Genomic DNA, 14,257 nt, shown 5'->3' on the forward strand with positions numbered 1-14,257 from the left:
AGAGTTCTAGCAGCAGACACATCTCTTCAACAACTGTTAAGAGGAGACTTTGTGCAGCAGACCTTCATGGTAAAATAGCTGCTAGGAAACCACTGCTAAGGACAAGCAACAAGCAGAAGAGACTTGTTTGGGCTAAAGAACACAAGGAATGGACATTACACCAGTGGAAATCTGTACTTTGGTCTGATGAGCCCAAATTTGAGATCTTTGGTTCCAACCACCGTGTCTTTGTGCGACGCTGAAAAGGTGAACGGATGGACTCTACATGCCTGGTTCCCACCGTGAAGCATGGAGGAGGTGGTGTGATGGTGTGGGGGTGCTTTGCTGGTGACACTGTTGGGGATTTATTCAAAATTGAAGGCATACTAAACCAGCATGGCTACCACAGCATCTTGCAGCTTCATGCTATTCCATCCGGTTTGCGTTTAATTGGACCATTTATTTTTCAACAGGACAATGACCCCCAAACACACGTCCAGGCTGTGTAAGGGCTATTTGACCAAGAGGGAGAGTGATGGGGTGCTACGCCAGATGACCTGGCCTCCACAGTCACCGGACCTGAACCCAATCGAGATGGTTTGGGGTGAGCTGGACCGCAGAGTGAAGGCAAAAGGGCCAACGAGTGCTAAGCATCTCTGGGAACTCCTTCAAGATTGTTGGAAGACCATTTCCGGTGACTACCTCTTGAAGGTCATCAAGAGAATGCCAAGAGTGTGCAAAGCAGTCATCAAAGCAAAAGGTGGCTACTTTGAAGAACCTAGAATATAAGACATATTTTCAGTTGTTTCACACTTTTTTGATAAGTATATAATTCCACATATTCCACATTCCACAAGTGGGGTACCACAGGGCTCCGTCCTGGGACCTGTATTGTTCAACATCTTTATCAATGATTTAGATGAAGGAATTGAGGGTAAACTGATTAAATTTGCTGATGACACAAAGCTAGGAGGGATAGCTAATACTAGAGAAGAGAGAGAGAGGATTCAAAAAGACCTAAATAAACTGGAGCAGTGGGCAGCAACCAACAGAATGGTTTTTAACAGGGAAAAATGCAAAGTACTACATCTGGGCAATAAAAATGAAAAAAGCATATACAGAATGGGAGGAATAGAGCTAAGCAACAGTACATGTGAAAAAGACTTAGGTATACTAATAGATCATAGACTGAACATGAGTCAACAGTGTGATGCAGCAGCAAAAAAGGCAAATACAATTCTGGGATGTATTAACAGAAGCATACAGTCTAGATCACGTGAAGTCATTATCGGTCTTTACTCCTCTTTGGTCAGACCTCATCTGGAATACTGTGTACAGTTTTGGGCACCACATTTTAAAAAAGACATAGACAAACTGGAGCAAGTTCAGAGAAGAGCGACCAGAATGGTGACTGGTCTGCAAACCATGTCCTATGAGGAACGGTTGCAGGATTTGGGAATGTTTAGCTTGCAAAAAAGAAGACTGAGAGGAGACTTAATAGCTGTCTACAAATATGTCAAGGGCTGTCACATTGTAGAAGGATCATCTTTATTCTCATTTGCACAAGGAAAGACTAGAAGCAATGGGATGAAACTAAATGGGAGGAGACACAGATTAGATATTAGAAAAAACTTTTGGACAGTGAGGGTGATCAATGAGTGGAACAGGCTGCCACGAGAGGTGGTTAGTTCCCCTTCAATGGACGTCTTCAAACAGAGGCTGGACAGACATCTGTCTGAGATGATCTAGTGAATCCTGCTTTGAGCAGGGGGTTGGACCAGATGACCCAGGAGGTCCCTTCCAACTCTACCATTCTATGATTCTATGATTCCACATGTGTTAATTAATAGTTTTGATGCCTTCAGTGTGAATGTACAATTTTCATAGTCATGAAAATACAGAAAAATCTTTAAATGAGGTGTGTCCAAACTTTTGGTCTGTACTGTATACATCACCAGAAGCACCATCATTACATGAGTGCCATCAGTGCACCATTAGCACGTAAATACTGCACCAGAAGCACCATCATTTATATGAATCCATGAGCAGAAGCACCATGATAACATGACTACAATCACCAAGCTTAGTACAGCGATCATCTGCAAAGTCAGGTCAGCCCTATAGACTATTTTATCACATGAACCTATAATCCCTAGTATGTCCTTAACAATGGTAAGGAGATGCTGGGAGTTGTTGTTAACAGCCATCATCAGACTCCAGACCATACAGGAACCACAGTACTGATGAGACGCAGGCAGTATCATAAATAAACATTTACATCCAGGTACCTTATAGGTGACATCTTTTCTGATTGGAGTCGTTCTCTTGTTTTTCTTCTACATCTTGTCCAGATGCCAACATGACTTTTCAAATCCACAGCTTTTCTCTGCAGACTTCCCTCTTCTCCGGTCTTCTGCAGGACATCCCGACACAATGCCCTTAAATAACAGTGTTATTATATTGTTCCTGAATAAAAAAATCTGTCCATGTTGGGTCCCTGAATAATTGCTTATCACTGTGCCCCCAGCCCAAAATATGACCCTCAGACTGTCTCTCTTATGGTACATGGCAACCACACGGTCCTTTGATTTAAAATATTGCCTGCACACACATCCCCTTCTGAATTATTACACCACACTGTCTGCCCCTATTATCTATAACCACCACAGTGTCCTCCCTTATTAGCTATAACCACCATACTGCCTCTATTGTAAGTGTCTCTTCTCCATGCTGCCCCCTTTCCATATTGGGCCCCCTCTTCACACTGTCCTTTCACTCCTATGCTGTCTAGTCTATACTGTGCTCCTTCCTCAGTCAGTGTAAGAATTGAATCGGAGAATTGCCAAATCCAACTTCCGTAGAGCAGCATTTCTCTGCCTCCACAGAGACACTTCGGACCGACGCATAAGGCAGCCTGACAGCACCCCCTCTGCATGCTAAGCCCCAGGCGGATGCCCTGCCGCCCCCCCCCTAGTTTTGCCTGACTATATACTATGCCATAACCTCCACATTACAGTATACTACTATGGCTGGACTAGACTGTACTATAAGTTATATACTATACTAGAACCTCTAGCGCAGGGGTGCTTTTCATTTTAAATCACTTCTCCGTCTTGTCCCTTATTCCTCACCACCTGATTAATTCCATAATGCCGGATTCACCCATCTGTGTTTCTCACTCCCTCCTTGTACAGGGATGCACTAGCTGGTCGTGGGTCTCCTGATCCAAACTCAATAGCCTCATATGTCTGTGGCCACATGTTTGGGTGAGATCCGCAGCTGGTCCTCCTTTCTTAAACTGCGAGACACTGATATGTCAGTCTGGCCTAACCTTTGCCCCCATTCTCCATAAAACCCTAATTTACTTCAGAAGTGGTCATACTCAGACACTGGCCGGTGACTGGCTCACTCAGGCTCCTGTGTACTATACCCTGGCTGCTGATCAAAACTAGCCCTTTTAACTCTTGTCACACATTCTTCCTACAGATTGTAAGCTCTTGTGACGAGTGCTGGAATTCCTCATTTGCATTGGTTACTAGTTTGTTACCCTTGAATGTCTGGTTTTGTTGGTACATGTACTCACTGAAATGTACGGGGCTCCGGAACATGTTGGTGCTACTTTGTATAACTTGAGAAAGACTAATAGAGAACTTAGATTGTGAGCCCCAATGGGGACAGTGATGATGATGCATGTAAGGCGCTGTGGAGGTTATGGTGCGATATAAGCTAGTAAAATAAATCTTAACTAAAGCTTCCTAATGGTATTTTGTATTCTAAGCCAGGAAATGTTTTCTACATGACCAGATCACACTTTATATTTTTCCAACAGGATTGTGCAATGAGTAAGACTATATCGCCGTCCACGTATGTTCGGAACCTCAGTCCTACACTTTTCCGCCAGTTGTCTGATTTTCTTGATCCTCAAGAAGGATGGAAAAGGCTGGCTGTGGATATAAGGAAAGCTTCTGGAGAGCCTCGATATACACAGCTTCATATAAGGTAGAAGACTATATTTTTCCCATTATTCATGGTATGTTCTTGAGTTTTCCTCTATGCCCAAACATTTAAAGGGCATCTGTTACCAGGTAGGTTTTTGCTACCCCGAGAGCCGCTTGGTGTAGATTCCAGTGATGTGTCACTTATGTTCTGCATGCTGTGCTGTCATTTTGATAAAATCACAGATCTACCAGTTCTCTGAATGCTGAGCTCTGTATGTCCTGCCCCTACCACTGATTGGTAGCTTTCTGCCTATGCACAGTGTACACAGAAATCTGCTAATGTGGTGGGGGTGTCATTATACATAGCTCATAAATATGGAGGACTACCTGGCGGCAGGATTACTAGTCCTCTACTGATAAAATCACTGCTTTATCAGCAGGAGATTATCAAAACTACAACAAGCAGCCCAGTAACTGACACATCACTGGAATGAGGGTCTCTGTCTTTTCATAATGCTATTCTCAGACTTGGTGACAAAAACCAGGTGACCTAGTACATTTATTGTAGAGATCCGACCTGCCAATCATGGAAATATAACATAGAAACTAAAGCTATATGCAAATCGGGGTGTCAGTGCACTAGGACTGCTTTTTCCAAGTGCTTCATTGAGTTGCAAATTCCCACATGTAAAAATGTGCTGACAGGTTCCCTTTTAAGGGTTAATCCTGTTTTTATTTTATTTTTTCGAAAGCGCACCAATCCTGAACTTTCTGCTTGCTGATGGTCGGGCAATCCTGATTGATATTTCTGGCCAGCAGCATCGTTGTGATGTTGCCCCAAACTGTGCTTTCCTTGGTGTGGCGCAGCTTTCTCTACACCATCGGAAGCACAGTGCAAGTGGCTGGGATCAGGTGCTAGCATTGCGCTCCTGCATTCCCAGCCAGTCTCAGTACAGTGCTTACAAGCCCACTTGGAAAGGGTTTGTAAGCACTGTGCAAGTTTAACCACTGCTCATAGACATCAGTGGTAGCCGGATCCCTTGGTAACCATTAGTAAACTCCTAACTTAAAAACATTGAGGATTTGGGAAGAACGGGGCAAAATTGGAATAATAAGTAAATTGCAAAGTTGCTTATTTTTTAAAAGTACTTTGCAAATGTATCCATTTCAGAAGTGATGTATAAACCTTTTAACCCCTTCACAACATTTAACTTAAGATTATGTCATGGTCGGGAAGGGGTTCCCGCAAAACGACGTAAATTTACGTCATTATGGGCACAGGAGCAGTGCACGCACGATCGCCGCCTTGAACTCTGCTTAGGTGAAAGCCGAGCCTCAGCTGTCACTGCCAGGAGCGGTGCTGGCACCACCTCGAACCATTTAACAACCTAAATTCCACGATCGATAGTGATTGCTGCATTTAGAAAGCATGGAGAGGGAGGAGGCTCCCTCTCCCTTCAGACCAGCACCCATGTGATGTCATCGCGAGGGCCCGATCATTGCCATTGCAACTCGAGGTCGTTATGACGACCTTCGGGTTAGCCAGCTACAGCAAGCCTCTTAGATCATGCCAGGAGCATGGTCTAAGAGGCTTCTGTCACCTGTTTGGAATGACCCCACCTATTAAACTGTCACACTATGTAACCCCGTCAGTGAACGCCGTAAAAAAAAAAAATGTAAATATGTAGCGAAAAATGCTTTTCATCATTCTTTTTTTTTTTTTTTTTTCACGGTATTACTGAAAACCTCTTGTCCCGCAAAAAACAAGCTGCCATATAGACAATCAACTGAGAAATAAGTTCTAGTTCTCAGAATACAGCGATTGAAAAACAATCCTTTATTCTATAGAATTGTTTTTGTGTAAAAGTGTCAAACCATAAAAAAATTATATAAATGTATCGCTGTAATCGTACTGACCCAAAGAATAACGCTGCCTTATCAATTTTACCTTATGGTGAATGGCATTAAAAAAAAAATAAAAATACTGTCTTTTAGTGTGTGACAGCAGCCAAACATAAAAAATATGATATATAAATCTAGAATCGCTGTAATCACACCAACCCAAAGAATAAAGTCGTCTAATCGCTTACACCACACGAGGAACAGCATAAAAAAATAAATTAAACCAATTCTCCACCTGCTGTTAATTTGCTCATTCTGCCTCCCAAAGATCACATTAATTCTCAGCGCACATTATCCAGCACTGAGCGCTTACACCAGGGTTTCCGTGAAAATCTCTGAAATATGTAATTCGGACGGAAACCCGGGCAGAAGATTTCCTGGAATGAGGCAGATGGAGGCACCTTGGCCTATGATCCAGTGGTGTCCATCTTTGTAAGCGTGCATAAAACCGCGGTCAGCCTTGCACCTCTGATTAGGACACCTCTGAACACTGAACAGAGGCCAGACTGAATCCAGAATAACTCTGCTGCCTCAGTATTGTGAATTGACCTGTCAAGGGTTTCATCTGAATCACAACATTCAGAGTTTTAGATGGAAACCGCAATGTAAGTGGCCACATTACTGGTGGCACAAAGGTTTGGGAAAAGCACTATGGCTGCTCACCCCCCCCCCAAATCCAGTGTATTCTGCACTCCCAAATCTAAGTGTCCCTCTCTCTTCTGAGCCCCACAGTGTGCCTAAACCGTATTTAGTGTCCACATGTTTGGCATTTCTGTAGCGATGATGATGGGCTTTGTATATGGAGTCCACAAACTATTCTACAATAATTTGTTCTCCAAGAGTCAAATAGCGCTCTGTCCCTCCTGAGTCTCGCCGTTTGGCTAAGCAGTACTGTACAGCTATATATGGGGCATTGCCACGTTCAACAGAAATTGTGGGACACCTTTTTTTGCCTTTTTTTTTTTTTTTTTTTTTTTTACCCATTTCCCCATGTTAAAATGTAAAATTTGGTGCTAAAACCAAATTTTTGATTTCATTGAGAGGTGTAGTTTGTAAAATGGGGTCACTTATAGGGGGGGGGGGGGGTTCTGCTGTTTTGGCACCTCAGGGGCTCTTCCAGTGGGTCATGGCACCTGCAAACCATAAACAACAAAATCTGCACTATAATATGGCGCTCCTTCCCTTTTGAGCTTTCCATTGTGCCTGAAAAGTATTTCTCGATTACATGTAGGGCATTGGCGAACTCAGGAGAAATTGAACAACAAACTGGGACGTACGCTTTTTCCTACTAGCCTTTATAAAAGTTAAAACAACATTTTAGTGGTAAAAATGTAATTACTCTTTCTTTACTGCCCAATGGTATAAAATTCTGTGAGGCACATGTGTCAAGCATACTCACTGCACCCCTGGATGAATTCATTGGGGGGGGGGTCTAGTTTATAAAATAGGGTCACTTATGGGAGGTTTCTGCTGTTCTGGCACCTCAGGTGCTCTGCCAATGTGACATGGCACACTCAAACCATTCCAGCAGAATCTGAACTCCAATATGGCACTTCTTCCCTTCTGAGCTTTACACTGTGCCTCAAATGTAGTTTTCTACCACACATGGGGGTATTGGCGTACTCTGGAGAAATTGCACAACAAATTGTACCATTCATTTTCTGTTATGCCTTTTGAATTAAAAATTTGGGGCCAAAGCAACATTTTAGTGGAAAAAATGGTAATTTTCCACTTACTGAGCCTGTTATACAATTCTGTGAATCGCATGAAGGTTAAAAATGCTCACTACACCCCTAGATGAGTTCCTCGAGGTGTAGTTTCCAAAATGGGGTCACTTTTGGAGGTTTCTCCTGTTTTGGCATTTCAGGGACTCTTCAAATGTGACATGGTATCCGCAATCTCTATTCCTGCCAAAACTGAGCTCTAGAATTCAGTTGGCGCTCCTTCCCTTCTGAGCCATGTCATGCACCATGTGAATATTGGAGATTATAATTTTAATGTCAATCATTTTGTATCTATTTGGCATGGGATTATAAAAACACCTAGCAGCAGCGGGGGAGGGGGAGCTCAAGCATCAAAAGGCTGTGAAATATCTCACACCTTGAGCCTGCAAAGCTCAGAACAAAAGGCTTGATTGCAATGTGGATACCATGCGGTCTAAACTGCTTTAAGTCAACTATGATTTCATAAGGAAAATATGGAGATACTACATGTCCTAGCAGTACATCATGTATATTTCCAAGATCCCCAGAGTATGATGAACGCTTGCTTGGGTCTCGACCCATTCTAGCACCCAAGGGTATTGAGATACATAGAAAAGCTAGTAGAAACCAGATGGCAAAGCTGTGTTTGGCCTAAACGCGTAGAAGGGGCCCGACCAGATCCGATGGCGCCAAAACAGTCTCCCTGGGACTGTCCATTAAGGAGTTATGGTCCATCTTAAGTTTTGGAGTTTTTAGCTGTTGGAGACAAGGGGAGGTGATTTTAGGTTCAGCCAAGAGGGGAGTGCCCAAAAGGGAATACAGGCTAGTGTAAGGCCATGTGGTCTCTCTGATGCATGCGGTCCACTTCGAAAAGGGGGTCACGTCGAGTAACTTGCTGTGAAAAACTTAGGACCCAGCTGGCAGCCCAGCACACACATGGTTGAACATCACACCGGTAATTGACTTGATCCATCTGCTTATATTTTATTTCCTGCAACTCTTGTATTTGCATATCTGACCATTATATATGTATAACTATTGTGTGTATATAGTGTAATGTCTAGTGTGCCCTTAAGGCGATTAAATATATAATTTTAACCTTGGACTGCTCTTTTATCTCGCTCCACGAATCCACACGTCAATTGCTCAGTTTAACTTTCCCTGCTACCGTGGCTGGTTTCTGGCCTGATATAATCCCGTTAGCGGATCGGGTTTATATCCAATGAGGAACTGGTGGCAGTCCTACTGGGCTGTTTCACTCGTGAAGTCACTTCAAATGTGATGTGATTCCTAAAAATATTGTTAGAAAATTGAGAACTTTTAACCCATCTAACTTCCTAACAAAAAAAGTATCAAAAATGATGCTTGTGTAAAATAGACATGTGGTAAATGTTATTAATTAACTAATTTATGCAATATAACTATCTGGTTTAAGGGCATAAAAATGAAAATTGCTAAATTTTCCCCCAAATTCTGATATTTTCACAAATGAAAAAATATCTGCCTAAATTTACCTTTTAACATAAAGTACAATGTGTCGCGAAAAAGCAAGAATCCCTGGTATATGTTGAAGTGTTCCAGAGTTATTACTACATAAAGTGACACTGGTCAGAAATGTAAAATTTGGCCTGGTCAGGAAGGTGAGAACAGGCTTGGGGTGACGGGTTAAGTGAATCTGTAGTAATCGGTCCCCTTTTCCAACATGGCTGCATTGCTAGATAGACCCTTTCCTTGCAGGAATCTGATAGGGAATTATCAGCTCCCATAGTTGTCATACTGGTGGCCACCCAGATCTAGAAAAAAAAAATAATTTACTTTACTGATTAATATTTTCTCCTAAGGCAAAAGAAAACGACAATAAATGTGTAGTATTTTGTAGTCCTATGGCCTTCATGCTGATGAATACATACTTCATTAACTCCATTTCCTACATTTTACAGACGATTTGAAGGAGTCATTCAGAAGGGGAAAAGCCCTACACATGAGTTACTTTATGACTGGGGTACAACAAACTGCACCGTACAAGACCTTACGGACCTGCTGCTGAGGAATGAATTTTTGACGGCTGCATCCCTTTTTCCATATGGTATTGATTAAAATGCTGTTTCATGGATTTTTCTTTGCTTATATCGCATTAACTTATGCTGGAGAGCTGTTCACAGATTGTAAATCACATAAATGTCAAATCTCACACGCTTGGGCTAGTTTCATAGTAAATCCTATAACTTATATGTGTGTGGGAAAGGGCAAACTTTGCCAAATTGGGAAGGGCCTTTTTTTAATATGTTGTAGTACATAGACAGTGACTAATGAAACAGCTCATTTCACACTTGTCTGAAATAGAAATGTAGCACCCTGAGGATTCGGCTGCTACAGGGGTATTGCACCTCAACCCAGAGGTGTGATATTCCACTCCCGGGTAAGGATGGAGTGTGGAACTGAGCTCAGGAAGCTGCATGCACTACACACATCCCATTTCCGGGGAACAGACCAACGGTACTCCCACTTAGAAATGTGCAGGTACGACCGAGTCTGTTCCTGGCTGGAGTGGGAGGGGGGTGGTACATCCCAGTAGTGTAGGGGCAGATAGGGGGAGCAGCCTGGGTAAAGATAGGAGCTCATTGGGTGCTGGTCACCTGAGCTCACACATAGAGGGAGTATATAAGGTGGGCACCATCTTAGATCAGGGTCAGTCTGTGAGGAGCCAGAGAGACATCAGCCTTGGCAGAGCAGTCAGAGAAAGAGGAGCAGAGCAGCCCCAGAGAGAGAGAGAGGAGAAAGGAAGAAAGACCCAGAGCGGGTGAAAGAAAAGGACTCTGAGAACCCAAAGTCCATCACCGGGTGAAGAGTTGGCAAAAGGGTACCGGATCCCAAACTGGTGGGGGCTAAAGCACACCCTAGCCAGAGACCGGAGGCCGTGGGCAGGATCTGCCACGGCCACCCACCACATCTACCCTGAAGGCAAACCACATGTAGGGTCAGGGAACCCAAGGCCAAGGGTTTCCCAACAGAAGGCCCGAGGGAGCTGGACCTAGGTAGATCCCTGGTGGGGACGTCCAGAAGACAGGACAGGAAGGAGGGCTCAGGGTCACGCTCCGGACTTGCTTGGGGGTTGGCTGAATCCAGGACCTGGTGGACGCAGCACGGCTCGGGTGGTCACTTGAAGCTGGAGTGACCGGAACATCAGCAGTAAGTAAATACCCTAAACTGCACAACCCGACTCTGTCTTTAATTACCATCTATGCTGCACCACCACAACCCCCATCCTCTGCACCTGACCCCCTGAGGCTATACCCCACCCATTGGGGGTTATACTATCAAAAGCTGCACCAACACCATCAGCCTCAGCGGACCCTGCTGCAGCGGCGGCCGTAGTGACCGCAATACAACGGGTGGCGTAGTCGACATAAAGAACTTTATAACATCTGTAGGACTGCCACATACTCTGAGCTTGACACCCTGGGCACGGACCGGGTCACAGCCACTCGGAGACTACAACCCCCATCTGATCCGGCTCCGGGTATTCCCCTAAAGAATATGGCCCAGGGGGTGCGTCAGAAATATCCCACTGTTCTGTGCTACAGGTGCCATAAAAATCTGCATTAGATGCAGGGCTCAGACTCCCTCATATATGGCTCATGTTTATTTGATGAATTTACTGTAACAGAGATTCATCTCAGCTAAAAGTCTAGACCCTTAGATCAGGAATAGGACCGACATTTATAGGACATTTCCTAACTTTCCCAAATTCTAATGAAAAAAATATTCCCCACAAACTGCATTGAACTACTGTACCCAATTTATTATATATTGTTGGAGTTGGTTCATTTTAAACACTCCAACTCCACCAAAATGGACACCGACTCCACAGCCCTGGTTACATGAGCACAGACTACGAACAAACTCTGGGTAGTCTGTTCCTGCTGTTGTGCTCAATTCTATATGTTCCTTCCTTTTTTGGAACATTTATAGTTTAGGTTAGCAAGAACTAGTGAACAGATAGAAGGAAGTATGGCTGCAGGCTCAGACTACACAGGGTTTGTTTGTAGTCTGTCACCATGGAGATTTAGGTTTCCTTACTCAAAATGAATGGAGATTTTGAGTAATAAGGAAGTTGACAGGTGTTTTTTTTTTTGCCTCCTACAACTACCATCCATTTCTGTCCTAGTAATTTCTACACCATTGTTTATTTGCCCCAGCAACAACCTAATTCTTTTAAAAAATAAACCTTTTAAATACAACTTGCACAACATAAATGACCTGTCTGCAGTCCGAGGTGGAGACATGTGGCGAGATATATCCTTGACTTCTCTGTCCAGGTTGTGTGCAGTGTAGCAGTGTACTTGCCATGGCATTTGGATACATTGGAACAATAAATGGAGATGTGAAAATGGATATTCCCTTTCATAATTAAACCATGTTAAATAGAAATTATGGAATATATAAAGGATATATCTTAAATATGACTGTTTATTTAGCTTTTTACTCCCTCTAATGGCCCTTTTTTTCTTTATTTCGGTCTTCACTTAGATCACCCTTTGTTAGATCAGCCTCCTTATTGTCTATAGCTTTTACTTAACAATTTCATGAATTCTCAAAATGACAGTTTAGTTAAGAAACAGGAACATATATCTGTATGTGGGCAGCGCTGGGGTCCTGGGTGCAAATCTTACCAAAGACAACATCTGCAAGAAGTTTGTATGCCCTCCCCAGGTTTGCAAGGATTTCCTCCCTAGGTTTGTGGGGATTTCCTCCAAGTACTCTGGTTGACTTACTGGTACCCCAATGAGAACAGGGAAAATGTTTGTAAAAGTATTTTGGAAATGAATGGCATTAATATACATAAATGTGGTTTATATGTGCCCTTTAGTACAGGCTTTGTCACATGCATTACGCTTATTTAGAGTTTTGAAGATCAGATTCTCATATATATATATGAGTAACTAAACTTTTTATAAATTTTATCCAGCATGGAAAGTCATGAAATTTTGCAAATCACTTTTATTAGGGAATTAATCTTTATTTCTGTAAAACTACTTGAATATAAGTGGCGTTGCATCCTCTGCTTTTCCTGAGTCTCATTAACTGCTTTTAGCTGTTCTGAAATCAGAACATAATCATTTGGAGTCCAGATGCTGGCAGTGAAAGGGTCAGCTCATCTCCTGTGTCCTAATAACTCTGGGGTTAAGCTTCTGCAGGAGATTATTCTGATGAGTGATTCCTTAAGTCTGCTCAGACTCTGAGGTTTTTCCTTTTTTGTAATTTTTAAAATGTAAAAGATGAAAATTATAATTTTTTTTTTATTTTTTCCGCCTAAAATACAAAGTAAATATGTAATCTTTTTAACTTTAGGACATTTAGAGATCATTTATTCTTCAACTTGCTTAACTATTCACAAGAACAGTAATTTTGAACAGGGGTGTCCAAACTTTTTACATGTCACTGAATGTATAATATATACTGTATTTTTCAAATTTAAGACTCCCCCTTTTTTTCCCAATTTTTTTTGGGGGAAATGGTGTCTTGGATTTCGAATGTAGCTTACCGGGGAAGGAAGGGCGGTTGCGGTGGAGTTGGGTCGCTGCTGCAGGAGTGGGGCGATGCTGCGGGCTGGGAGGAGGGGCTGTTTGGCGGTGGAAGGCTGCTGCAGGCCCCGGGCTTTCACAAAATGTCTGGAGTCCCTGCACTTCCCATTCTTTTCAATACAGTGGACTTTGGGAAAATTGCCGCCAGAGACTGTGCATGCGCAGATTGAGATCTCTACTCCCTCATAAGAATTCTTTTTATATAGACTTGGATTATATACTACTAGATGACCATGATCTATGTTACCGTGAAATTATGTTTCTTGATTGTCTTCCTTGAAAACAGAGCCATCACCAAGCTCCTGTTGCCGAACACTTCCTATGGATGAAATGCAGAAGCCTCAGTCTACTGAGACAAGTGGCAAAACAGATCATGGAAACCCTGTTTCTCAGAGCACAGAACCAGAAGAAAACGATGAAGAGACAACAGGTAGTGGATTCATACCTCTGGCTATATCCCTTTTCACAATCAGTTTTTATTTTTCAACTTTTTTGTTGTGGTCTCGATGCATTTAAAATGAGAAATTAAACCTTCACCCCCCAAACCTGTTTTCACCTTCTTGACCAGGCCAAATTATACAATTCTGACGTGTCACTTTATGTGGTAATAACTCTGGAACGCTTCTCCGGCTCAGTCATTCTGAGGTTGTTTTTTGTGAAAAAAAAAAAAATCGAAAATTTCGCAATTTTCAAACTTCATTTTATGCCTTTAAATCAGAGAGTTATGTCACAAAATAGTCATTTGCCACATAACTACTTTACATGACAATTTTTGAAACATAATTTTGTTGGGAAGTTAGAAGGGTTAAAAGTTAACCAGCAATTTCTCATTTTTCTAACAAAATGTATAGAACCATTTTTTTTTTTTTATTTTTTTTTATTTTTTTTTTAGGGACCACATCACATTTTGAAGTGACTTTGAGGTGTCTATATGACAGAAAATACCCAAAAGTGACATCATTCTAAACTGAACCCCTCAAGGTGCTCAAAACTACAACTGAGAAGCTTATTAATCCTTCAAGTGCTTCACAGGAACTAGTGGAAACCCCCCCACAAGTTACCCCATTTTGGAAACTAGTTCCCTCAAGGAATTTATCTAGATGTTTGGTGAGCACCTTGAACCCCCAGGTTCTTCACAGAAATTTATAAC

The 14,257-nt window shown here is 42.4% G+C and overlaps 1 protein-coding gene across 1 annotated transcript in view; it reads left to right on the forward strand.

Moving 5' to 3' along the window:
* Nucleotides 1–14,257, forward strand: part of IRAK4 (interleukin 1 receptor associated kinase 4) — a 34,373-nt gene that overhangs the window by 2,007 nt on the left and 18,109 nt on the right. The window contains exons 2-4 of the mRNA XM_073652031.1: nt 3,809–3,978; nt 9,463–9,608; nt 13,394–13,537. Of these exons, the coding sequence (XP_073508132.1) occupies nt 3,818–3,978; nt 9,463–9,608; nt 13,394–13,537 (451 nt within the window). The 5' untranslated portion in view covers nt 3,809–3,817. The remainder of the gene's footprint in view (nt 1–3,808; nt 3,979–9,462; nt 9,609–13,393; nt 13,538–14,257) is intronic.

Source organism: Phyllobates terribilis, unplaced genomic scaffold (genome assembly GCF_046119375.1).
Source record: "Phyllobates terribilis strain yellow unplaced genomic scaffold, ASM4611937v1 Scaffold_11__3_contigs__length_659146591, whole genome shotgun sequence".
Lineage (NCBI taxonomy): Eukaryota > Metazoa > Chordata > Amphibia > Anura > Dendrobatidae > Phyllobates > Phyllobates terribilis.